We start from the raw sequence: 26,286 nt of genomic DNA on the forward strand, positions 1-26,286 counted from the left end.
CTGGGTTAGTTTTTTTCTATTATTATTGCATATATTTTAAGTGACCTCCTACTAATGTTGGCTGTTTTTACCTGTTTCAAAAACTTAAGCTTTTGAAGTATGCGATGACCTAATCAAGCAAATAGGGGATAATAGCATTTTATGGCATTATTACCTTTTCTCTTTTTTTTCTTCTGCACCTTTGCATCAGATACTCTTTTAAAGCAAGACAAGTCTTTGATAGCGCATCTCAGGAAAGAGGTGGCATCTACATAGTTTATTGATGATTGCTCGTTATGGGCTGGTGCTTTGCACTGGGGCAAGAAGTTGTGCTTCCAGGGTCTTTTATATAGTGAGGAGCAGGGAAGAAATAAATCTTTACTATTGGCCGGGTGTGGTGGTGTGCGCCTGTAGTCCCAGCTACTTGGGAAGCTGAGGCAGGAGAATCGCTTGAACCCGGGAGGCAGAGGTTGCACTGAGCAGAGATCACACCCCTGCACTCCAGTCTGGGCGACAGAGCGAGACTCTGTCTCTCAAAAAAAAATATCTTTACTATTATAAGTGTAGTACACAATCATGGTAAAAAGTTAAAATCATGGCCGGGTGCAGCGGCTCATGCCTGTAATCCCAGCACTTTGGGAGGCTGAGGCGGGTGGATCACCTGAGGTCAGAGTTCGAGACCAGCCTGACCAACATGGAGAAACCCCGTCTCTACTAAAAAAATAAATACAAAATCAGCCGGGCGTGGTGGCACATGCCTGTAATCCCAGCTACTAGGGAGGCTGAAGCAGGAGAATCGCTTGAACCTGGGAGGCAGAGGTTGCGGTGAGCCGAGATCACACCATTGCACTCCAGCCTGGGCAACAAGAGTGAAACTCCCGTCTCAAGAAAAAAAAAAAAAAAAGTTAAAATCATATTAAAGGTCATAAAGAGAAGGAAAAGTTCCCAACTCAGTCTGTCTTGGAACCCTTTGGTCACATTTCTCAGAGATAACCACTATGAACATTTATATTCTTTCAGAAATGTTCTATGAATATACAAGCAATTGCTGTAGGTATTTTCTCTCCTCCTATTATATATAAATGGCCTTATATTTTGGGTTTTTTCCCTGCAGTTTGCCTGTTTTTCTCCCCTAATATGTCTTGGGCATCTTTCCACACCTGAACATTTAGATCTAACAGAAAAGAATCCTGAGTAGTTGGAAATAGGGATAAAAGCTCAAGATTGGAGACCATGGTGACTGACTGCCTTTTTTGTTTGGTTGTGAATTCATTTACTCCCATGTCAAGGGAAGTTAAAAAAATACATTCCAAGTACAAATGATTGGAATGTTTTGTCATAGCTGCTCTTATTCAGTTGCTGACTCTTAATTGAGTCAGCAATTACAGAGTCCTGGAAGGGGTTTAATAGATTGCCTTAGAGCTCATAAGCAGTGATTGGATTATTTATAAATTGGCAAATGAGAGCTGCTTGTGATTCATTGAGAACCACTAAAATTTATAAATTCCTTAAAGTCTTGAAAAATGCTTTCTTGGTTTTTAAATCTGAGTTCAAAAATAACTTATAAAGAATTTAAGGTGAACTAATATAGTACATGGGCTTTATGAGTAATGCTCTTAAGAGTAAATATTATAGTTATTTATTATGTGGTCAGTTATCATAATTTTTTTCTTGTGGAGGAGGTGGCTATTTAATGCTAATGTAAACTTGTCAGCTGAATATTTGTAAGTTTTACCTCTTTCCAGAGATTCTGTATTAGCTTGGGCCAGCATTTTCTTTAAATAAGTTTTGATGTATGACATTATAAAGAGCACATTTTTTTGCTTGAGATATTTAGACAAGATTAAAACATTAACGCTTAAGATTTAAGCTATTTGTCAGTTAAATGTATGACTTTTTTTTGAGTAGATATAACCCTTTAGTTAAATTGAGAATCAGGGTTTGAGTTATAGTAATAGTAGTATTTTTAGATTCTGTGAGCATATGAATTAGATAATGTTGCCTATTTGAAAACTTCATATTTAAGCGATTAACGTTTACTTTAAAAACTGAGGTAAGAAAGCAGCTGGGTTTCCTTCACATTCATTTAGGGCAGGTGGACAGATTTTATTGTGAAGTTATAGGTCATTATATTTGGGTATTTAGAACTGTATATTCCATAGAAGACAAAAGTGACCTATTAAGAATATAATGTATATTTTTGGGGGAGTATTCTATGATCAGTAATTTAGGAATCAAATTATCAGGTACCTAGTGTTTAGAAAATAATTTGAACTATGTGAACTTAAACAGAAAGGAGTGGCAGGGCGCGGTGGCTCACGCCTGTAATCCCAGCACCTGTAATCCCAGCACCTTGGGAGGCCAAGGCGGGCGGATCATGAGGTCAGGAGATCGAGACCATCCTGGCTAACACGGTGAAACCCTGTCTCTACCAAAATTACAAAAAAAAAAAAAAAAAATTAGCTGGGTATGGTGGCAGGCACCTGTAGTCCCAGGCCGAGGCAGGAGAATGGCATGAACCTGGAAGGTGGAGCTTGCAGTGAGCCAAGTGAGCCATTGCACTCCAGCCTAGGTGACAGAGCGAGACTCCAACTCAATAAAATAAATAAATAAAATAAATAAAAGAGAAAGGAGTAGCTCATAAAATACTTAGTTTTATATAAGACCACCTGGTTTCTGAAAATACATTCTTTAGTACCTTTAGGTATTAGATTTTAGCTATTTGACAGAATGGAAGGACATCAATAAATTTAAAAGTGAATACAGTAGAAGTTATTCCAGTTAAAGGTCAATTAGGTATTAAAGTAAAAGCATCTCAAATTCAATAAAGTGGATTGAACATAAGGTAACAGTACGGGAACTCTAAGGCATTCATTCAGTAGGTTATTTTAATACATAGTATTGCATTGGGTGATATATAAAAGTATGTAGAGGTCTTTAATTGAGTGCCTTCCAGAACTTCTTGAGTGAAATAAATAAAAATGGAAACAGTAGATAAAACTGATACTTTGAGAGAGAAACCAGCCTTACTGCATATGAGCCATAAGACAGTTAAAATCACTAGGGTGTAATCCTTATTGTAGCTATAGAGTTGATGGCCTGATAAATGGGCCCTGTTCCACCACAGAGGTAAGTAATTCTAGTAACTGGACAGTTTGTTTTCCTCAAATCAGTCCTTGTTTCCCAGGAATAGCATTGAATAAACATCCTCAAATTCTTAATTACCTCACTCTTTTTTTGTTTCTTTTTTCGAGACAGAGTCTTGCTATATTGCCCGGGCTGGAGTGCAGTGGTATGATCTTGACTCACTGCAACCTCTGCCTCCCGGGTTCAAGCGATTGTCCTGCCTCAGCCTCTCAAGTAGCTGGAACAACAGGAATACACCACCAAACCTGGCTAACTTTTTGTGTTTTTAGTAGAGATGGGGTTTCACCATGTTGCTAGGCTGGTCTTAAACTCCTGGCCTCAAGTGATATGCCTGCCTCGGCCTCCCCAAGTGCCTGGATTACAGGCGTGAGCCACTGTGCCCAGCCCTCTTATTCTTCTGTAAAAGTCCTTCTCTGCTTGTCCATGAGGTTCTCATTCTTAGAATCATCACATCAGTCATGACCACGCCCAGGTCACTGAACTTAGTTCACTCAAATTCCTGAGCCACCCTAGGGATGGGTTCCTTCACATAGTGGCTCCTCTCAATCTATTGCATGCAGATTTTTCCCAGTTTCAGTAAGAGGAATGTGCATTTCAAGGTTTTCAGGTGCCTTGCTGTCTCACGTGCATGTGAGCAGTAATCTGGTGACTTTTATAGCACTTAACCACACTGAAGCCACTTGTCTGGTTATTTGATGTTTCCTCCAAGTAGACTGTGTGCTCCTGCCATGCAGACATTCCATATCTTGTTCACCATATCTCTGACATCTACCTTGATAAAATTTTCCTCAAATTATTATGTTAGCTAATGTGTACTGCATTTTAACCCACATGACAGAAGGGATCCAAGGAGAGAGTGATCTGCATATAATCTAAATAGGGGTTTGGGCCAGTGGGTAAAGCATGTGTTTGCATTTCCTGAGGAGATGGTTCTCCAGCAGCTGTCACAGATGCTCAGTTGTCTTGGTGCATCTCTTCATGCAGTGAGTGGAGTAGAGACACCAGAGGATTGTTAAGTAACTGGTCCAGCCAGGGTCTTTGGCCAGTGGCCTTTCCTGGCAGTATTCTGTTTTTAATTTTACTTCCTAGGTATTCTTCCTCTTTTTGGGCAAACTCCCAAATGCCCACTAACTAGCTCTTTTGTCTCTGTAGCTATTATGTTTCTCGTGGCAAGTGGACACTCCAGGCTCCGATAAGCTGGATGACTTTGCATCAGTTTTGAGGAAATGTAGACAGAATGTCAGGGTGAGCCATGTCGACTGGATCCAGAGTTCTGAGGGCATCTATTGTAGCCACGCTGAGAGGCCTTGTTTCTGACCAGTCTGAGTTGGATTCAATCTCTGTACCCTACTGCAAGGTCTCATTGCAGTGTTCTCTATACCTACCATACCTTCTCTGTTATGTCTTTTTTTTTTTTTTTTTTTTTTTTGAAACAGTTTCACTCTTGTCGCCCAGGCTGGAGTGCAGTGGCACACGCTCAGCTCACTGCAACCTCTACCTCCTGGGTTCAAGTGATTTTCCTGCTTCAGCCTCCTGAGTAGCTGGGACTACAGGCATGCACCACCACGCCTGGCTAATTTTTGTGTTTTTTTTTTTTTTTTTTTTTTTTTCAGTAGAGATGGGGTTTTCCCATGTTGGCCAGGCTTGTCTCGAACTCCTGACTTCAGATAATACGCCTGCCTCAGCCTCCCAAAGTGTTGAGATTACAGGCATGAGCCACTGCACCTGGCCCTCTGTTATGTTTATTTCATATTTGACTTGAGAGAATCTGTTCTCCAGAAATTACTGTAATCTTTAGAGACACACACATGAAACATTTAAGTCATGACGCAAGGCAGTAGTTGATTGAATACTGACAAAGACTCTTTTGACCAAAACTTAAGTCACACTCCTCTGGTCCTCCGCGTGAATGGGCACTACCTTGGGCTTCTCTTTGTATTATTGTTGAATCCAGTTGAAGCAAAAATCCTGTTAAAATCAGTTTAGGGAAAATTCTTCACCTGAGTATCTGACCACTCTCTCCTGTCTTATCCTGGCCTGTCTTCAAGAATAATCCTATCAAATTAGTTTAGCCATAAACCCCTTATCCTTGATATTTCTGTTTAGTAGTCTCCTATCCACTGGCCCCACCCTCCTCCTTGGTTATAAATCACCTCTGTTGGAATCTGAGTTGGGTTCAATCTCCATCCCCCACTGCAAGATCCCATTGCAGTGTTCCCTGTACCTACCACTGTGGTCCCCCTTGAGTAAAATCTGCTTTACCATTTCTAACAAGTGTCATGAGTAATTTTTTTCAGTGATGCTATTAAGGTAACTGCATTGAAAAGCAAGGTGAAAAAGTTCTAAAAGAGGAAGAAAGTTGAACTGAGCAGTACAGAATATATGTGTTTGGAGTTAGAGTGGTCAGTGGCTTTGAGCTGAGCCCCAGAAAAGAGGTGGGATTAGGATAGGGAGCAAGAAGCAACAGGAGCAGCATTAGCAGAGAATGAGAACTGAAAGAAAGCAGAGTGTTCAGGGAAGAAGCCTGGCCCAACCAGTGCAAGCTCTGGGTTTTGGGGCTTGCTAGAACAGATGCCTGAGTAAAGCTGTGAGAAGTCAGAAAACTTCATTTTTGGCTGGACAGTTTGGACTTAGACCTATTTGTAATGTGGAATGGAGGGAGAGATCTGGATATAGTATTTTGATGAGGTTGCCTCATGGGGTGTAATTAATTTGTTGTTGTAATAATTGGAAGTGGGAAGAAATCATAGTTTGGAGAATAGGTGTTTAAAGCTTTCTAGGTACAAGTAGTTGGAGGACAAACCCACAGGGCATACGGGGACTTCAGAAGAGTCATAACATTATGAATCAGTAAACTTTGGCAATTGGCTATAAGGTGAGAATGGATGTGTATGAAGATGCTACCCAGAGTAATATGCTGTGTTACACATATGTTGGTACGTATGGTGCTCTGCCCCAAACATGCTCCTTTTTCTGGCTACCACCTCTTTGTTCTTCAGGACTCAGCTCAGTCTTACCAGCATCCTCTGACTCTTATCCACCTTTTGTATTCCTGTAGAACTCTGCGTTTACCACTGTCAGGCACAAACAGTGAATTTCTGTTGTTTTCCTGTCTGCTCAACTAGGCCAGAAGCTCTATGAGGTCAGGGATAGTAATTTTTTTCATCCAGCACCTCCTAGTATATGAGATATTCAAATGTTTGTCGGCTGCATTATGTGCCATCATATCTTCTTGCTGCTTTGGGGTGTTGTGAGTAGCCATTTTAATTGATTATTACTTACCCTACTACCGTCTAGATAGTAATTAGCCATTGCCCTGAGAGTCAGGAAAGGTGATGATGCAGATGCTGGCTTTTTTAGTGGGGCAGATGTTTGCAGCATACAACCACTGTATTGTGCAGCTTAAAGAGAGTAACATGTGTTTTGATTTTCTGATACAATAAGTAATCCTGGGTGAGATAAATCAGCTTGATGTCAAGGTTTAAGTACTTTAGAGCCACAGAGGAGGAAATTCTGCTGAGCACTAACCCCCATTACTGTGCCAAGTTCCCTGGAGAAGCAAATACAGCACTCTCAAACCCTCATTACGCAAGATCTTCAGGGTGGATGAAAATGGATTTCATTAGAAAGAAAATACTATTTTTACTCTTCTTTTACTTGAATAATTTTGCTTAAGAGAGTATTTATGTGTGTTTAGGTGCATCATTGTATTTTGGCCAATGCTCGTGTTCTTTATTTAGTGACTGTTGAAGTGCTTCCTCAGGGAGTTGTGTTTGAAAGATGGAAAGTAAGCATTTTGATTCAAAAAGATTCTTAAAAGCTACTCTATTAGGTAAATCTAATTTTTAAATTTTTTTATAGAGATAGGGGTCTCCCTATGTTGCCCACTCTGGTCTCAACTCCTAGGTTCAAGCAGTCCTCCTGCCCAGGCGTCCCAAAGTGCTAGGATTACACGTGTGAGCCACTGCGACCAGCCTAGTACCAATTTTTTTTAGCACTCTTTTGTAATGTTGGCTTTGGGGAGCTGAAGCTGTTAGGAGTGAGTAGTCTTCTGCCTTTCCCTTTTCCCTTTTACCTCTTGCTGGATCCTGAGGGGACCCAGAGGTGCATTCTCTAGAAGGTTGGAGAGCTTAGCTGTCTGCAGTTGGTGTTTTTGGCACACACAGGGCAGAGAAAACAGTCGAATAGGGAGTGGGCCACTGGTGTTTCTTGGTTATGGAACCTGAGGGCTGGAGTGGGCTTGTCCCAGGCCAAGTTGCAGATTGCCTGGTTATGGGTGAGTGGGGCTTTTGGAAAAGGGATGGAGTGGGTTTTAGGACTTCACTATGCCTACAGCATGAAACCCCAGCTTGTAAAGCGTGTCCATAATATAGCTCATGACCCATACTGATCAGGACTCATGTTCAGGCTTTCTCTTGGTACATCATTTTAATGGCTTTTGAAGAATCAATTGATAAAAACTTCAGCTGGGTGAGTTTTTCAGGAAGAAAATATAAAATATTGCAATTATAGATTAGGGACCTAAATATTTGGATGAATTGTGTAGATCCATTTTTTAAGTGTAGTGTAGGAAAAACTTTTCATCTACTTTTTTAGGTTCAGTTCATGCGAGTCTGAATTAAATGACAGAAGACATTACAGGAGAAAAGGCAAACAAACTTCACTGATGCTGATATTTTTATGTGCCAGGTGGGGGTAAAGGGAAGGAGACTTCACTGAAGAGAAAAAACCCAAAAAAAGTTAGATCTGAAGGCTTATATACAGTTTTAACAGAGGGTGATAAATTGTGAAGTGACTAGTCAAAGAAAAAGGGAGTTTAGGCTTTTTTGACTGCTCGTTTATAGGCCTTTTTAGAGTGGAGCTTTGGTTTTTTAAAATTGCTTTCTTGTTCTATCACAGTGGTTCTCCACATTTTTCTTTTTTTTTTCGAGACGGAATCTCACTGTGTCGCATAGGCTGGAGTGCAATGGTGTGATCTCCACTCATTACAATCTCCGCCTCCCGGGTTTAAGTGATTCTCCTGCTTGAGCCTCCTGAGTAGCTGGGATTACAGACATGCGCCACCACGCACGGCTAATTTTTGTATTTTTAGTAGAGACAGGGTTTCACCGTGTGTTGGTCAGGCTGGTCTCAAACTCCTGACCTCGTGATCTGCCCACCTCGGCCTCCCAAAGTGTAGGGATTACAGGTGTGAGCCACTGCACCCAGCCCGGTTTTCCACATTTTTTTCTCCACACCATTCCTATGTGCCACACTTCTATTGTTTGTGTGTGTGTGTGTGCGTGTGCGTGTGCGTGTATGTATGTTGAGATAGGGTCTCTGTCGCCCAGGCTGGAGTGCAGTGGTGTGATCTCAGCTCACTGCAACCTCCGCCTCCCGAGTTCAAGCAATTCTCCTGCCTCAGCCTCCTAAGTAGCTGGGATTACAGACACCCGCCACCACGCCCGGCTAATTTTTATATTTTTAGTAGAGACGGAGTTTCACCACGTTGGCCAGGCTGGTCTTGAACTCCTGACCTCAAGTGATCCTCCCGTCTTTGCCTCCCAAAGTGCTGGGATTACAGGGGTGAACCACCATGCCCAGCCACACTTGCATTGTTAACACCGCATCATACATATTGTGATTCCCAATGCAGAGGAGATTGGGATGTACTTTTCTGAGAGGGTGGAAGGGTAGGTAGGTGATGGACTACCATACTTTTTCTGACTTGAAAAAGCTCCCTTTCCTCTTTAGGATTCTTTGAACTGACAGATCAGTGCCCTGAAGATGTCAGGTTGATCAGTAATTTTAATTTGGAAAAGCTTTTTGTATTTGTTTAGAGAGCCACCCTGTGTGAATATAACCGTGAGATCATCTGTATAAGTTCATTACTGGCCATTCCGTCTCAGTTCACTGCCTTCTTACCTAAATGCAGCCTTTCTCATACTTGAGGGTAGTGCTAGAATTCTGTTATCATCAGCTACTGGGAGGAGTTGGCCAGATGCGCTGGGTCTTTGTACAAACTGACTTCTTATTTTGGCTGGATTTGGTTGTATTTGTCCTGAAGGGAGCTGAGGTGGAGTGGAGTGGAAACAGTGTTGGATTTGGAATTAGAAGGTCCATTCCCACAATGTGACCTTGGGGAAGTTGCTGCTTAACCTTTCTTGGCTTTAGTTTCTTAATGTGAAAGGGAGGGGTCTGGATCAAAATTATATAACGTCTGTGGTTCCTTCTTATTCCACCTGTGGGGTTGGAGATGGCTGGAGGAGACATTTGCATTCCCATTACCCCATTTGTTTTGTTTCTTTCGGCTTTCAGGGTTATTTTAGTAAAATTTGCCTGAGAAGCATAATCATGCCCAGTGCAGTGTAAATATTCACACATCCAGGCACAACCCCACCCCACCCCCCACATGTACGCATAAAATATGAATCTGTCTGTAGTGAGGAAGCACAGTACAGTGTTCATTGCTGTGGATTTTTTTCTGCAGTGCTTGCTGCCAGTCAGCTAAAGATTCCTGGAGTAGTTATAGTAATAATGTCACAGGAATATAGAAAGAAACCTGGCATCTTTGGGAGACCTACTGATACGTGACTTCTCCACCCCTCCCCCCCCTTTTTTAACCTGGTCTGTTAATGATTGCACCTAATTATGTATCTTTGGTCTTTTTACTGTTTATAATTCAAATGCTACTTAAAGCCTTTTGTTTGCTTTTGTTTGCTGTAAATCCTGGGCTGCCATCTGAAGCACAACTTGATGATTGTGTATGATCATCTTGGGTTAAGTGCTGTCTCATTGCTTTGCAGGCTGCCTGCTGTTTCCCAGGGAGATCATGAAACGAGGTCGCCTTCCCAGCAGCAGTGAGGATTCTGACGACAATGGCAGTGAGTCCTGCTTTGTTGTTCTTGGAGCCTACCAGGGTTTGGGTCAGGGTAAAAACATGATTTTTTAATGTAATGCTTTAAATAGCTGAGGCCCGTTGCATATCAGGCAGGTCAGAGAAAGCCAAAGCCTGGAGAAACATACCTGAGTTTGATACTGCAGGTCTGTAACCAGATCTTACTGGGTAAGGTTGACTGCAGGCAAGCATTCCTGAGGCTTCCTATTTGTTATCCTGGGAGGAATAATCCAGTTCCAAGAGTCACTGGTGTGTCTGGTTTTCCTAAACATCATTTATGGTACTTCGCAGTTGCGCTTTATGAAAGCGGAACTTAATTAAAGCCAGGTAATCATTAACTGGTTCAACTCAATACAAGGGGAGGTTGAAGACTGCCTAGTGTGATGTGAAAATTATTAAGTACAGGTTCTTAATAGGTCGAAAGTCCCTGCTCTTCACTTGGTTTTAATGTGACTATATTGAATACTACTGCTGTCTGTATCTCAGCTCTCTGGCAACTTCGTATTTTCACAGTGCAGCTGAGAACCAGAAGTTAGTTGGCTTCCAGGCAGTCAAAATAAATATCACACAGTGTCTGTGTATTGAGAAGCTAACAGACTACTCAGAGAAGAGCTCCCCTCAGATAACAGAGGGAAATTTGGAACCTAGCGCAGTGCCTGAGCTCTAGCCCATTAGCTTATGTTTTACATTACAAATTAAACCCAGGACACCTTGAAAGAATGTGTGATGGGAAAGGAGCTGGGCCTGTTTTCAAGGAACTCTGCTTTAGACATATGTAAGAAGAGCTCTGATGTGAAAGTCATCAGGGCAGTAATAGAGATGTCTTTTTGATGCACTGTGGAAACAGATACAGATACAGATTCGGAGGAGGGGAGGGCAGGGAAACCTGCAGAGGAGATGAAGGTTGTGTAGATCCTTAAGGATGAAATACTCTTTAGGCAAATAGGGTTATTTTCAGTTTTCTGTGCTCTAAGTTTTCAGCAAGTTAAAAGCTGCACATTAGAAAGCAAGGCTTTGCTGCTGTAGGAGCCACCCTGTTCAGAAGAGGGGACCAGGAACATGAAAAACAGAACTCAATGTGGTATTTCGGTTGGTGTGCTTGGCACAGGCATGGGGCTTTTGGGGAGGAGAATTGGCCGTTAAGGGAGAGTGTCAGGTGTGAAGGGCTTGCAATGAGGACCTCTAAGGAATTGAGAGTTTTAGGGTTGCCTGCTGATGTTTGCAGCAGGAGAGAAGTGAACTAGTTGAGAGAGAGTGTGGGGGCTCCAGAGGGAAAGACCTTTCCTCTTATTTCAGAGAAAGGTATTAAAGGTCTGTTTCCAAGTGCAGGCAGGTAAAGCCACCTGTCCAAGCCTTTGGGATGCCATCTTCCGAACTTCTGAGGCGCTTGTTGTTTCATAACCCTGCCTACCTGTTTTCTAATGTTTATAGTTTTAGGCATTTTACTTCTTGAGGCAAAAACATCATTTGGGATTTCTTCTCTGCCCCTGTGTGGCGCCTATCAAAGTGTCTTCGTGAGTTATAAGTACTCCATAAATGCTGCTTGCTTGAGTACATAATTTTGTCCTACATTAATTAAAAAAAAAAAGTCTTGCCTGGCCCGGTGGCTCACGCCTGTATTCCCAGCACTTTGGGAGGCCGAGGCGGGCGGATCACAAGGTCAAGAGATTGAGACCATCTTGGCCAACATGGTGAAACCCCGTCTCTACTAAAAATTAGCTGGGCATGATGGTGCATGCCTGTAGTCCAGCTACTCGAGAGGCTGAGGCAGGAGAATCACTTGAACCCAGGAGGCAGAGGTTGCAGTGAGCCGAGATCACAGCCCCTGTACTCCAGCCTGGCGACAGAGCGAGACTCCATCTTGAAAAAAAAGTCTTGCTTTTAGGGTGAGAATTAGTCAGAAGACTGCTTGGTGAATTACCTCCATATAAAGATAATGCCCAATAAAAGCTTAAGAGCCCTATTTAAATATTTTTCTTGGCATTGAGCATCAGGTGTATGCTCACTCTGTCTGCTCTCGTCACTGCCTCTCTTCCTCCTTGGGAGAGCTATGTTAGAAAAGTTTCTCCTGGATGTTCTCTCCGATTTAGAGCCTTCTCTTTTCGGACTAGCATTGTCCCATAGGATGAGAATGTCCTAATCTAGTGCAACTGAGGAGCTGAATTTTAAACTTTTACTTCATTTTAATGAATTAAAAAATTTGAAGACACATGTGGCTAGTGTCCACTGTGTTGGACGGTGTAGTTCTGGACCTTGGCTTAGTTTAGTCCCTTTCAATTGTCCAGAGGCTCCTAGTAGCCCAGAAGGCCTCATATTAGTCAGCTCAGGGTGCTACAAAAAAGTACCACAGTCCCCGCTAGTTTAAAGCAACAGAAATTTGTTTTCTCACAGTTCTGGAGACTGGAAGTCCAAGGTACTGGCAGGTGTGGTTTCTTCTGAGGCCTCTCATGGTTTGCAGATGGACTTCTTCTCACTGTGTTCTTACTTGGCCTTTCCTTTGCACAGGCATCCCTGGTGTGCCTCGGTGTGACTAAATTGGATTATGGCCCACCCTGTTAGCCTCGTTTTAACTCAGTCACCCCTTTCAAGGCCCTGTCTCCAAATATAGTCACATTCTGAGATTGGAGGTTAGGGCTTCAAAGTACTCATTTGGGGATGGGGGTGCAATTCAGCCCATAAAAGCCCTAGAAGACCAAATATTTCTTTTTTTTTTTGAGACGGAGTCTTTGCTCTGTCGCCCAGGCTGGAGTGCAGTGTGGCATGATCTCGGCTCACTGCAAGCTCCGCCTCCTGGGTTCACACCATTCTGCTGCCTCAGCCTCCGAGTAGCTAGGACTACAGGTGCCTGCCACCGCGCCCGGCTACTTTTTTGTATTTTTTAGTAGAGACAGGGTTTCATCGTGTTAGCCAGGATGGTCTTGATCTCCTGACTTCGTGATCTGCCCACCTTCTGCCTCCTAAAGTGTTGGGATTACAGGTGTGAGCCACCGCGCCTGGCCAAATATTTCATCTAAAATATATATGTTCAGGACGGGCACGGTGGCTTATGACTGTAATCCCGACACTTAGGGAGGCTGAGCTGGGAGGATTGCTTGAGCCCAGGAATTGGAGACCAGCCTGGGCAACAAAGTGAGAACCCATCTCTATTAAAAAAAAAAAAAAAATTCCACCTAGAACTCTGGTTAGAAAGGAAGGAGGAAGAGAGTGTCCACAGTCCCCACCAAAAGTGTGTCTGTCAAGTCACAAGTCTGTACTGGCCTCTGTCAAGAAGCTGGGGATGGAGAATTAAGGTAAATATTTATAGGTTACCAAAGGGTTAGCCTAGGCTAAACATGGAAATCTGGTGGTGGAGGAGAGGAATGATAGTTGCTAATAGAAGGTTGGCTGTCCTTTTGTCATACAGCTGGTTCAATATAAAGTATATGTTGATGCTTTACAGCTATGCTGTCAGTCCACGCTCAATGATTTGGTAAGGTGGATGATGGTAGTGGTAAACGCAGAGTTCTCATTAAGAACCCCTGGAATGCCAGGCTTAGAAAAAGATGCACATACTCATTGTCATGGAATACACACCCCTTTCCATCCTCTCTGAAGGCAGCCGGTTCACAGCCTCTGCCACCAACTCACTCATTTGCATTGGAGCCTTCCTTTTGTATATAACTGGGTGGCCTGCGTCGTGGGGTGTGCCTCCTGTCCCTGCATTCAGGTCCACAAAATGAGCCCTACCTGGGTTAACTACCCATACCCTGCCTTCTTTCAGCCGGCCCTGTGCATTTGGAAAGTTCTGCTTACAAGAAAGACAGGGTCTATGCGGTGGCCACACCTCAGCCTCTCCAGCTTGCAGGCCTGACAGAATTTTGGCAGCACTTCCCAGCCCAGTGCACACCATGTCCAAGTGAAGGAGAGGCAGCTGCAGACGTCAGCATGGGGCTGCAGCATGAGCCACAGCCATGGCTGGGACTTGCTGGCCTCTGGTCTGGAGCCCTTTGCCTTGTTTTCTGGCCTGGTCCAGAGGAATACCAGTGTCGTATTTACAGTTGGGGACGGACAGGCATTTTCTGTGCCAGGTGCAAGCCCTTATATAGCTGCAGTCATAGTTGAAGGCTTTCTCCAGGTGCTCTGGAGGCCCAGCCCTGCAGTTGGATGGAGTAATGTTGGGGTGTTTGCAGGCAGCATCTGCAATTGCTGGGCTTCTGGGACTAGGTGGCTCAGCCAGTCTCTGAAGTTACACATTGCGCCAGAGCGTGGCAAAGGGAAACAAGTCCTTAATTTTCTGCTTTCCAGCCCAGGATCCTGTCCTTAGGATTTGGCACATGTGGGAATGGGGTCCACTAACTACTTTCAGTACAGTTGATCCTTGAACAACTCCCCCTACCCTGCAAATCAAAATTCTTTGTATAACTTTTGACTCCCAAAAGTTTAACTAATGATAGCCTACTGTTGACCCGAAGCCTTACTAATAGCATAAATCAACATATTTTATATGTCATATGTATTATATACTGTATTTTTACAATAAAGTAAGCTAGAGAAAATATTAAGAACATCATAAAGAAGAGGAAATATATATGTATATATATAAAATATACTATTCAGTGAGTGAAAGTAGATAATCATAAGGGTCTTCAACTTCGTCTTCATGTTGAGTAGGTAGAAGAGAAGGAGGAAGAGAAGGCATTGGTCTTGCTGTCTTAGGGGTGGCAGAGAGAAAAATCTCACGTGAGTGAACCGGGCAGTTAAAACCCGTGTTGTTCAAGAGTCAACTATATTTCTAAAACCTAAAGGACATTTCATGTTATCTTCAGTAAACCTGTAGAGGCTAATTTAAACATCAAGTATCCTTGTTTTTATCAGGAATTATATATTATTGTTTATCTCAGGCCAATAGTAGCTCTGATCAGCACTGTTTTTTGTTTTTGAGGTGGAGTCTCGCTCTGTTGCCCAGGCTGGAGTACAGTGGCATGATCTTAGCTCACTGCAACCTCTGCCTCCCAGGTTCAAGTGATTTTCCTGCATCAGCCCCCCTGAGTATGATCGGCATCTTTATATATATGTAGCAAATGGTGTTTTTGTTGGTTTTGGTTGTTTTTAAAATTTGGTGTCTCAAAGGTTCAAAGGGAAATTGGTCTCATTCCTTACTTCACGAAGAATGATAGAAGTGTGCTGATACTGTTAAGATTTTCCTAAAGTTATAGAGCAGGACTTCTTATTCTTGTCTGACTTCCTTAAATTTCAGAGATTTGTTGACTTTCTGTGGGAAGAAGGTCTGGAGCCAGGCTCCATGTGGGCCCTCTCTGGTCGCCCTGTTTCTACACCTGAGCTAGGGTGGAAGCAGTCTGTCTCCCCACCTATCAGAGCCAGGCTCTGCCCCATCACCTGTGATAAGGAATGGGCAGAAAGGAAGCCAACTGAAATTTAAAATTAGTAATTTTCCCACTGACTTGTACTTGGACCTCAGCAGAAATGGTGGGTGAGTGTCAAATGTTTGTGTGTCAGTTGGTTGAAGGCCTAAGTGTATTTAAGTATGTTGAAACATTTCTGGGCCAGTTCTTTGAATGTATGTATGATGCCTTTGTTTGTTGGAAGTGGAAGTGAGTTGGGCTATAGAGCTGGGCTACGCTGGGGTAAAAAACTATGGCAGGTATAGGGTCAGCCACTGGTCTAAATGACAATTATATCAGATGCTTGTCTTCTATCATGCAGCTAAAACAAATAAACAGTAACTAGATTACATTTCCCTAATTTGAGATGAGAATTAACACAGCATTGCTTTACTCTAGTACAAGGCTAGCTTGGCTTTTAAGTAACTCATAGATGGATTTGTCAGGTCTGTGTGCCCTTGCTGTGACACCAGACTGCTGGACTCGATACTTGCCAGTTTTAAGCATCTTACTTTGTTAAGCTGGTTTAACACCCCTAAAGACAGATACCAGCATATTATTTAGTGTCCAGATCAGTGACTGAGACAGGATGACCGACGTTTGATGAGTGGCAAGGTTTTTTCATAGTTTGCATTTTGTGGTGCAGCGAACACGAAGACTGCCATTCATTCTAATTTCTTTTTTTTTTTTTGAGACGGAGTCTCGCTCTGTCACCCAGGCTGGAGTGCGGTGGCGCGATCTCGGCTCGCTGCAAGCTCCGCCTCCTGGGTTCACGCCATTCTCCTGCCTCAGCCTCTCCGAGTAGCTGGGACTACAGGTGCCCGCCACCACGCCCGGCTAATTTTTTTGTATTTTTAATAGAGACGGGGTTTCACCATGGTCTTGATCTGACCTCATGATCCGCCCGCCTGGGCCTCCCAAAGTGCTGGGATTACAAGCGTGAGCCACCGCGCCCGGCCATTCATTCTAATTTCTGAACCTTTCGTGCATGGCACAACACGAGAAGCTTATCACACACCAGCTACCAGATGTGGAAGGTGTGTGCAGTATGTGTTAGATTTACTCTTGAGGTTTTCCTTATTTTAGATCTAGGGCAAGACAGCATGGCTATTTTTAATATTTCAAAGGGGAGTGAGTGTTGGAGATGTCTGTATAATAGGACCTGAAAGAACGTTATGCCCAGGCAGTGTCCATGGTCATGGTGCTACGAACTCTGAGCCTTTTATAACTTTATATTAACCCAAAGGATTCTGTTTTAATGGAAGTTGGGGATATTAAAAACAAGACAGTGTTTTTCCCCACTCAGTCTTTCCCATGTTTAACATGAGGTAATGTAATATAGAATTGTTTTTAACAGTGTATGTCAAGAATTTTAAGTCATTTAAATTTGTCAGCAAAGTGAACTTAACTTTGGGTAATAATTTTACCTTGTGAATGGCAGTAAAATACTTTTAGACATTATTAGCAGATTTTTAGAGTTCCTAACTCCTTTCCTGAAAGCGAAAAGAAAGTAAAACAAAATTTTACTCATCATATGCTTAAATTAGTTTGTCGTTAAATATCAGCACTCTGGAAACAAACAAAATGCAAACCAACCCTGCGTAATCTTACCACGCAGTTTTTAACAATAGCAAGCACACCGTTTTTAATAAGTGCGTGATGTTTTGCTGTAGTATAAATCACTGACTCCTGGTCTTTTTAGTATTTAAAATATTCTAATTTCTGGTTTGACCCCACTGTCCCACCCCCAATATTTTCCAGAAAGTGTTTATAAATTTTGTTTTAATTAAAAAGGAGTGTTAATTATTTTGATTTTAATAATATTCTGGTAGCTTCCTGACCTCCTGGGAGTGTCTGGGGAGAGCCTGGCTGTAGGGAAAGGTGTTGGTGTAGCAATGTCAAGACACTCCCTTTGAGTCTGTAGCCTGTGGCCTTCCCTGAATGTTTCTGTAGATGTAGGTGCATTCCAAGCAGGAAACAGTGGCTCCACAAATCTATCTTTAAATGTATTATTGCTTTATTTTCCTTGAGCTCAAAAGCATATCTTCTATTAGGTGAAACAGGAGTAAATTCTTAGTGCCTGCCACCTTCAGTTCATGGGTTACAGTGATGGTTAGAGCATGATTGACTGTCCTCAACAATGACACTTAAAAAAAAATTATCTACTTTTCAAAGAAATTTTGAGAATCTGCTGTGTTCACAGCACTGACTAACTTAGCTATGCTCTATGTTGTAAATTCTGCGTCTTATACCAATGGCTCTTGATAGATTAACTTTTTGATACAATAAGAAAATGAGAAGGAATAGATCATCAACAAATACCTGCTCCTGGACATGGAAGGCAGAGCAGTTCCCTCGGGTTTACAACCCCCTCCCAGATTCTCACTTGGTTCATCAGCAAAGTCTAGGTTTTATACAGACCAGATTTGTAAAGTAAAATAGAATTTTTTTCCCCTTACTGTTAATGGATGGTATCTCAGTGACAAATGTTTAATAGCTTTATTGAGAAATAATTGACATACAGTGAGCCTCTGAGCCTCATATATTTAAATTGTGTACTTGATACGTTTTGACATGTTTACACCCATGAAATCATTGAAATCAAGATAATCCTTCCCTCCCACTTCTCTCTAGTCTTCCACTGATCTACTTTCTGTCACTATAGATTAGTTTGCATTTCTAGAGTTGTATGTAAATGGAATAATACAATATGGACTCTATTTTTTGGTCTGGCTTCTTTCACTCAGGAGAATTACTTCAGCATTCATTCATGTTTGCATGTATCAGTACCTTTTTATTGCTGGATGGTGTTCCACTGTATGGATATACCAGAGTTTTTTCATTCACAGTCTGTTGGTGGATGATTAGGTTGTTTCTGATTTTTGGCTTTTCTAAATAAGCTGCTAAGAGCATTCCTTATGCCAGTGACAATTTAAATTTAGTTTCTTTACCAGTCTTTCCCTATCTGCAAAGTGAGTTTAATAGGATTAATTTTGCTTTTCCGTCTTCTGTATTGTATCAACACTAGGTAAATTAAGAGGAAAAGGAACAGACTATTTTTGGGTGGACTAGAGTTTCTCTTGGTTATGACTATTGGATACCAAATATGTAGCATCTTTGTATATCTGTTTGTAAAAGCAAATGTGGTGTACACAGCAATTTTCAGGATTTATGAAAGCAGTCCTAGGAAAAGCTTTCAAATGAGTGTCATTATTTGGGTTGTGTTGTATGCCAGCAAAGCTGCAAGCTTCCTGGGAACCTTGGAAACTACTTGGGAGGGATCCTGGCAGATCCTCAAGAAGAGACAAGAGGGTCAGAAAACCTGAGAATGAACGAATTTGTTGTTTCTGCTTTAACTCTGAAAGTATTTGACTCTGAAGACCCTCTTCTCCCCACTTCATGTTAATTTTTAAAGTATAGCAATGGAGTGATTCTCTAAATTTCTGGCTTTGTTAGAGGTTATCATTTATAACCTTTTCCATAGTAATTCAAAGCAGAGGAGGACCATCCCTTTTTGTTGTGCTTCTCTTCCCTTCCCCAAACCTTCTGATAATTCCATCCAGACACTGCGTGTGCTTTTCCTCGTCTCTTCTTTCAGGCTGTGGACCGGCTGGAGGATGGCCTCCAGGACAACAGAGAGAAAAAGAGGCCTCTTTATAGACCCTAGGAGCCACCCAGCCACCTTCATCTCCAGGTTCCTAACTCGGCATCTGTCTTCCTTTTTTCCAGTAATGACCAGATTTAGAACTTTTGCAGGTTGGGCTCACCCCAGTGTGCCCAGAATATTTCTTTCAGTGTGGGAGTGAAATATTCTTGTTCATTTAGAGTGTAAAGAGGCACACTTAGAATTTTTTTAAAGAAGAATTTTCTAAAACATTTACTGAAATGCCATGGGGCCACCAGCAGGAGCTCCAGTTCTGCTGATTGTGCTGGCAGAACAGCAGTCAGTCAGTTGACCTAGTAATGAGCCTCAGAACTGGTGCTCAAGGGTAGTGCCGACGTTGTCCCTGTCAGGGAAGCATGGCAATCCCATTTGGTCTTGGTCGTCGCAAATCTGATGATAGGCTTACGTGCAGAATCTATTTCTTAAGGTCTTAAGGGTGCTTTGATTCTCTGTTCCTGTCTCTGGAATCTGTAGAGATAAGAGCTTCCTGTCTGAGTGACAAATGATTTCACTGGCAGAATGGCAGTTAACCTTAAGCTTTTGGCTTTTATTTTTCTGGATTTTGTTAATTTCTGGAAAATGGTACAGTAGGTGTTCAGGATTGGGGTGATGATTATTAAAAATAGGAGGTGGAGGTGAATTATCAGAAAGTTGGACAAATACTACATGTGGGTGTTAGGGTTGTTTCAGATCTCTAGCAGCAGTATGGCACCCACAAATGGAAGGTTTTGCACTTAAGTTGTCTTTGTAACAAATTAACAGGAGGTAGAGGCAGAGATGGAGAAGAGAGGCTGGAATTATTGGGAAGTTGAATTGACCTAGCCATTGATTGTGTCCTGAATGAGAGGAGTCTAGGATGACTCTTAGATTGCTGACGTCAAGTAGATATGGTGGTAATAATCATCAAAGCAGGAATGTAAGAGGCAGAACAGGTTTGGGTAAAACGTTGAGCTCAGTTTTTATAATGCTGACTTGACAGATCTAAGGAATACCTTAGGGTTGATGTCTTATGTGAAGGTGAAACTGGATCTGGAGCTTGAGGGGGAGGTTAGTCTGGGACTGTAGGTCTGGCAGGTTCCTCTGGATGTGCTGGGTAAGACTGTGGACATGGGTGAGCGCCCCCTGGGGAGAACATTTGGAGCAAGAAAAGAGCAAAGAGTTCAGGAGAAACCCATGCTGACGGGGTACATGGAGAAGAGGAACCCACAGAGTGGAAAGAGAATTGCCACTGAGGCTGAGGGAGTATTTCAGGCAGGATGGAGTTGTTGGTGCTGAGAAGTGTCAGGGCAGAGAAGAGCTCAGACTTGGCGGCAGTTGGGAGACCCTGTTAGGCAGCAGTTAGGTACCATGTTCTGGGGGAGGCCAGATAATAGGAGTAGACCCCCTTTGGAAGAAAGGCAGAGAACAGAGCCAATTGGCGTTTTCATGGGAAAGTGGAGCAAATTTTAAAGGTTATTTGGCAATTGGCCCCTTAGTCTTCACTAAGTTTGTTTACCTACCGTCCTCCCTTCTTACGGCACTATACTAGCTATTTACTACACCATAGGCCTGAGGTTCCCTGTCTAGGGATTGCTAAGTGTTTATGCCTTGTAGAGTGAAACCTTTTTTTAAAAAAGTGTTTTAGAAAGCTTCCTGAAAACTCAATAAGATGTTTTTTCTTTTCTTTTTTTTTTTTGACAGTCTCACTCTGTCCCCCAGGCTGGAGTGCAGTGATGCAGTCTTGGCTCACTGCAGCCTCTGCCTCCTAGGTTCAAGCAATTCTCCTGCCTTGGCTTCCCAAGTAGGTGGGATTACAGGCGCCTGCCACCACGCAAAGCTAATTTTTGTATTTTTAGTAGAGGTGGGGTTTCACCAAGTTGGCCAGGCTGGTCTTGAATTCCTGACCTCAGGTGGTCCACCTGCCTTGGCTTCCCAAAGTGCTGGGATTACAGGCATGAGCCGTCACCCCTGGCCTGATATTTTTTCAGTTTGTATTTAGCAGCATGAGACTTTGAACCTCTTCAGTGCAGGCTTATGGGTGAAGACTACACCTGCATGGTGTTCTTAAAGTCCTGTCTTCTGTTGGGTGTGGTCCTTGATACAGCATCCCTGCACAGAATGAGCACATTAGGCCTGCTCATGAGAGATGAGAGTTAAATAAGTGATGGAAGTGGAAGAGCTCTGTGAGAGCCAAGACGGCATCACAGGTGGTCTCATGGTGCAGTGCTGAGGTGAGCCTGGGATGAGATTGGGTAAGAAAACCCCTGAGAACACTCAGTGACCCCTGCAGTTTCTAATGGTTCTTATTTGGATATTTGTTTCTTTAGGCCTGTCAACTACTTGGTCCCAGAATTCCCGATCCCAGCACAGGAGAAGTTCCTGTTCCAGACATGAAGATCGAAAGCCTTCGGAGGTACTTCTTGAATGCTTGCCTGACCGTGCATGAATATATGCTGCCCCATATAACTAGTCGAGTGGTGTCTATTTGTGCAGTCCTGGGCAAATTATTCAAATCCTTGTGCCCCAGTTTCAAAATCTGTAAGATGGGGAGAACACAAGTGTCTACCTCATAGGATTGTCGTGAGGATTAAGTGGGTTAATACACATAGACTAATACATGCAAAGCATGTGAATAGTTGCTGGCACATAAAAAGTGCTCAGTAAATGTTAGTTATTATTATTAATTACATTCTTTTTTTCCTTTCCTGTTGCATCTTCGCTGGCTCCCAACAACTTTTCTTCCTCTGGCCAGGATATCAGCAGGTTCAGCTGCTGCCAAGTCACTGCCAGCCTCAAGTTAGTTTTAGCCATGAATTTGTGGCTTATTTGGCAACAACCAAAACTCTGGGAGTTTTGTTTTGGGGGTTATGCTGAAGGCTTTCCCCCTTCTTTCTCAATTTGTTTCTCATCTTATGTTTCCTCTGCTCCCTAACTTTTGTTATCTATCTATCTAAAGTTGCTTTTAGGTGCATTTCTTTCTGCTGGTCTTTGTTTAGGGGCCCTTATGAGGCCTGAGGTCTGTAAGACTTTTGCTAGGCTTTAAAGCATCGAAGAAAAAGCGTTTTATTTTATCACAGTTTTCAAGTGAGAAGGTTATAGGAAGTTTCTTTGGCTGAATACTTTGCTTTGTGCTGCTTCTTATGGGATGAGTTCACAGACAGCCTCATCCTGTAATGGCAATGCAGAGGCAGATATTCCTTGGAGGAACTTCCTGGGCTCTAATAGGGAACGTCAGAAGGCTGCCCTGTTGTGGAGTGGAGGAGTTATTTGGTTGTGGAATAGCTTCCTCCATGAGGAAGTAGTTTACATCCTTTAGAATTGTGGAAAACCATCCCAGGAGGCACTTTAGTCTGAGATCAAATGTGCTTGGGAAGGTAGCCACTTCTTCCCCTTACTTTATTTCAGGCCTTTTTTCCTTTGAACCTTTAGTGCTCTCTTCCTTTTCTTTGCCAAGGAGTGTCTCTGCTGCTCTTTATTTCTTAATTCCTTGTGCTGTGTCTATAACCCCCAAAATACCTTTCTGATGTTCACACTAAACTCCTGTTACTTCAGCACAGGAATACAAGGGTGACTGAGGAGCTGTGACCTGGTGTGACGAGGGCTGGTCCCCAGTGGTGTAGTTCGAAACCTACTTCCAGCACTGACACCAAGCATGGAGGAAGGGGGCCCAGCAGCACGGGTTGCTGTGCTGGCTTTGTCCCAGCCCCACATTTTGGTCCAGATGTTTTTCTCAACCCTGAGTCCAGACTATATGTATGGCACTGACATACTCTACCAGAGACTCCGGAGTTGACGTCCATTTGAGGGCCTTTGTTTCAGTTCTTGACCGAGTCTTTGAGCAAAGGAATAGCAGGCTGCCTTTTTTTCATTTCATTGCTTCAGTTTGATTTTCTTTCTTTTTTGCAAACTCCTTTGTTTTTTATTTTTACCACTTAGTTGGAATATGTTTTTACCTGATTGGCTCTTGAAGTTATAGGCCCATCTCTTAGGTTTTAAAGTACTTTTCTCTTGGGGGCCAGGGAGTTGGTGTCCACTGGGCTGGGCACCTGCTTCAGCGGCTCTGTGCTTGAAAGGAAGGATCCTGGTATTACATGCAATTTTTGTGGGAGGTGCATGGCCTAGTTCTTGCTTGTTAATAGGTCTTTAGAAATGAAGAGTGGCATACTGGGGAATAGTCCGTATTGAAAATGACAGGCAGGAGAAATGGCCTCTTTATTCAGACACTGCCTCAGACTTTATTATGGTGAAGTTTATTAAAGTGATCACCAGCCTGAAAAGCCACCAGGAAAAACAAATATGGACCTATTAGCAGGCGTATGGTGTGAACTGTGCTTAGTAGCACAAGAAAGAACTCCCTGTCCTGAGAAAAGAGAGTTCAGCATTGTGACTTGTGTAAACAGGCAGAGCAGCTTACAGATGCAAGCTTGCTCGATGCCAAACACAACTTTGGGCTGGTCCTGATGCCAAGGTCAGAGCTTTCTTATGCAGCCTTAGACACCAGTGGACCAAGGACGAGGCTTGAGAGGGAGCCAGCTGTGCAGCCCTGGCTGGGAGGCGGTGTTGTGCTCCACCCCAGGGGCAGGCCTCATTGACCAAGGATGAATGCCACAGGCCCAGGAGTCTGCAGTGGCATAGGCACTGGAATGGCTGCCTTTCCTGTGGTTTCCTTCATTTGGCCTGTGATAAGGAATTGGGGAGCTCTCTTGGTAGAGGGGCACTGTTGGATCTGTCTGTTTTTGGCAGAGTGGGGAGAGGGTAGTGACTTTCTCTATTTCCTTTCCCCACAAATAACTCTTCCCAGGTAGTTTTTCCAGGTGAAGTTGTGCAAATGTGTTCTTTGCAGGCCCATCAACCCAGTGGCCTGTGGTTGCATCTCTTCCAGATTTTTCTAGGCCAGCCCAGACCTTGACTTCACCAGCTACCATACCATAAACCTGGTGCCCTGGGAGGTGGGGCCTGGGTGGGGGCAGTCTCATTATAGAAGACGAGTCCCTGGCCAGGAGCAGTGGGTCATGCTTGTAATCCCAGCACTTTGGAAGGCTGAGGAAGGTAGATCATTTGAGGTCAGGCGTTTGAGACCAGCCTGGCCAACATGATGAAACCCTGTTTCTACTAAAAACACAAAAATTAGCTGGGCATGGTGGCATGCACCTGTAATCTCAGCTACTCGGGGGTGCTGAGGCAGGAGGATAGCTTGAACCTGGGAGGCAGAGGTTGCAGGGAGCCAAGATTGTGTCACTGCACTCCAGACTGGGCGACAGAGCAAGATTCCATCTCAAAAAAAAAAAAAAGGAGATGAGTCCCTGGTGGTTCTGGGTTTTGGCTTGAAGTTGTTATGTGGTTAGTGGAGTTATATTTCTAGAGCACCCTTGAGTGCAGTATCTCCCTTCAGAGATTTCAGGTGCATGTTTTCAGCAGCCCTTTTGGTGAACTGAGAGACATTTTTCAGAGGCAGACAACCAGATTTTTTATTGTTTTTGTTGACGTTGTTGTGGACACTATGGACTGAGGGAGTGAGAGGGCAGTGTTCCCTCAGCACTGCCACCCCCCATGCCTGAGTGAGGCAAAAGGCACGTCAGGCAGTTTTTCTGTAATAGGTCAGGCTTGTTCTATGTTGATACAGTGACCTTGTTACATGGCAGCTCCATGGTTACATTGCAGCTGCCAGCACTCTGAATAAGAATGCAAATATCAAATGTCAGTGTCCCTTTCTCTTCCTTTCCAGGTGTTTAGGACAGACCTGATCACTGCCATGAAGTTGCATGACTCCTACCAGCTGAACCCGGATGAGTACTATGTATTGGCAGATCCATGGAGACAGGAATGGGAGAAAGGGGTCCAGGTGCCTGTGAGCCCAGGGACCATCCCTCAGCCTGTGGCCAGGTAGAGATGCCCTGAGGACAGAAGCCTCTCCACCCACCCTTGCTCTTCTTCTCTGACAGCAGGCATCTGAGAAGAGACAATTTCTGTGGGAAGAGACAATGTCTGAGTTAGCAATAAAATATCATGAGGCCTCAAGTGGAAATAGAAATGCAGGAGCAACATACTTCAGGCATACAGGGTAGTGGTTTTGAGGGCCATGAGCCTCCAAACTTAACATTACAGCCACCACTGTGGGGAGTTGCTGCTGTCTTATGAGAGGAAGGCAAATTCCAAGACATCCTGGGAAGTGATGGGCTGGGGGAGGAAAATTTGGGTGTTCACACGTCTGCATCCGCTTTTCCTGCCCTCCGTATTCACTCTGGAGAGTGGCTATCCTGGAGAGAAGCATCTGGCTTTGTTGGGAACTAGCACGGGCAGCTGCTCCGCCTACTGCGGTTGCCTCTGCCTTTGGAGGAGGACAGGTGTAAGGAGACCTGCCAGTTAGGGTTTGTGGAGAGGGGAGTTTTGGAGGGATTTATTTTGACTGGTCACATTGTTCTTGGGGTGCGTTCTCTGGATTTACTGACTTATCTTTAAAGATCCCTCAGGGTCGAGTCCCCGCCGACTCTCCTCACAATCAGGTTGCAGCTGGTTTACTCATTTCCTCACTGTGCCTCTCTGTGCCACCTGGAGAGTCCTCTTAGGAGGGAGGCTTGAGTGCCCTCTGTGCTCAGTCGGCACCTGGCTTCTCCGCCATCATCAGTTCGCTGCTGCTTTGCGAAATAGTGTCTTTCTCCACGCTGAGTCACGACTGAACTTGCTTCCTGGCCCTCACCCACTTTGTGTCTCTTTTTTTGGGCACTTAAGATTATCAAATTTGGGTTGTCATTTTGGGATCTCTGGGGAGTCTATCCAGTGGTGACAAATGCCCCTGTCTTACTCAGGTTTAGGTGACCAATCAGGAGTGCCAGGATGGCCCCCACAGGCTAGAGTCTGGACCTGTGGAATGGAGTGGTCATGGGGCCCTGCGGGGCAGACCAGGTATCTGCCTCAGAGCCTGTGTCTGAGATGCAGCACCACCTGATTCAGCACTGGCAGCCCCAGTCCAGGAGTCACTTGCTGAATGCTTCACTTTCAGTGGGGAGCCGGGACAGAAGTGAGCATTAATATAGCTTGTGGAAGTTTTACAAGCTGTATTAAAGTTGGAGCCCTGAGCAAGTTGGATCCCTGCTCTTGGTTGAGTAGGAGAAATAAATCCCTTCAGTTTGTCCATGTCAGCGTCATGTAGATAAAATCACTCCCGTAATATAAGGGTGATGAAGGTACTCTGACAGACTCTGGGCAGCCTGTTGACAGTAATTTAAACTGCGGAAATGCATATGTGGAAGGACTTTGTT

At 43.6% G+C, this 26,286-nt stretch overlaps 1 protein-coding gene across 9 annotated transcripts in view; it reads left to right on the top strand.

Moving 5' to 3' along the window:
- Window positions 1–26,286, top strand: part of JADE1 (jade family PHD finger 1) — a 65,609-nt gene that overhangs the window by 12,385 nt on the left and 26,938 nt on the right. For 7 of the 9 annotated variants that reach the window (XM_055275862.2, XM_055275865.2, XM_055275864.2 and 4 more), the window contains 3 exons: window positions 9,912–9,989; window positions 21,355–21,440; window positions 24,753–24,910. In XM_055275862.2, the coding sequence (XP_055131837.1) occupies window positions 9,938–9,989; window positions 21,355–21,440; window positions 24,753–24,910 (296 nt within the window). In that variant the 5' untranslated portion in view covers window positions 9,912–9,937. Of the gene's footprint in view, window positions 1–9,911; window positions 9,990–18,982; window positions 19,079–21,354; window positions 21,441–24,752; window positions 24,911–26,286 lie in introns of those variants that run through there. The other 2 variants (XM_055275871.2, XM_063638190.1) reach the window with 2 other exon arrangements.

The sequence above is a fragment of the Symphalangus syndactylus genome, chromosome 4 (assembly GCF_028878055.3).
Source record: "Symphalangus syndactylus isolate Jambi chromosome 4, NHGRI_mSymSyn1-v2.1_pri, whole genome shotgun sequence".
In the NCBI taxonomy this organism is placed as follows: Eukaryota; Metazoa; Chordata; class Mammalia; order Primates; family Hylobatidae; genus Symphalangus; species Symphalangus syndactylus.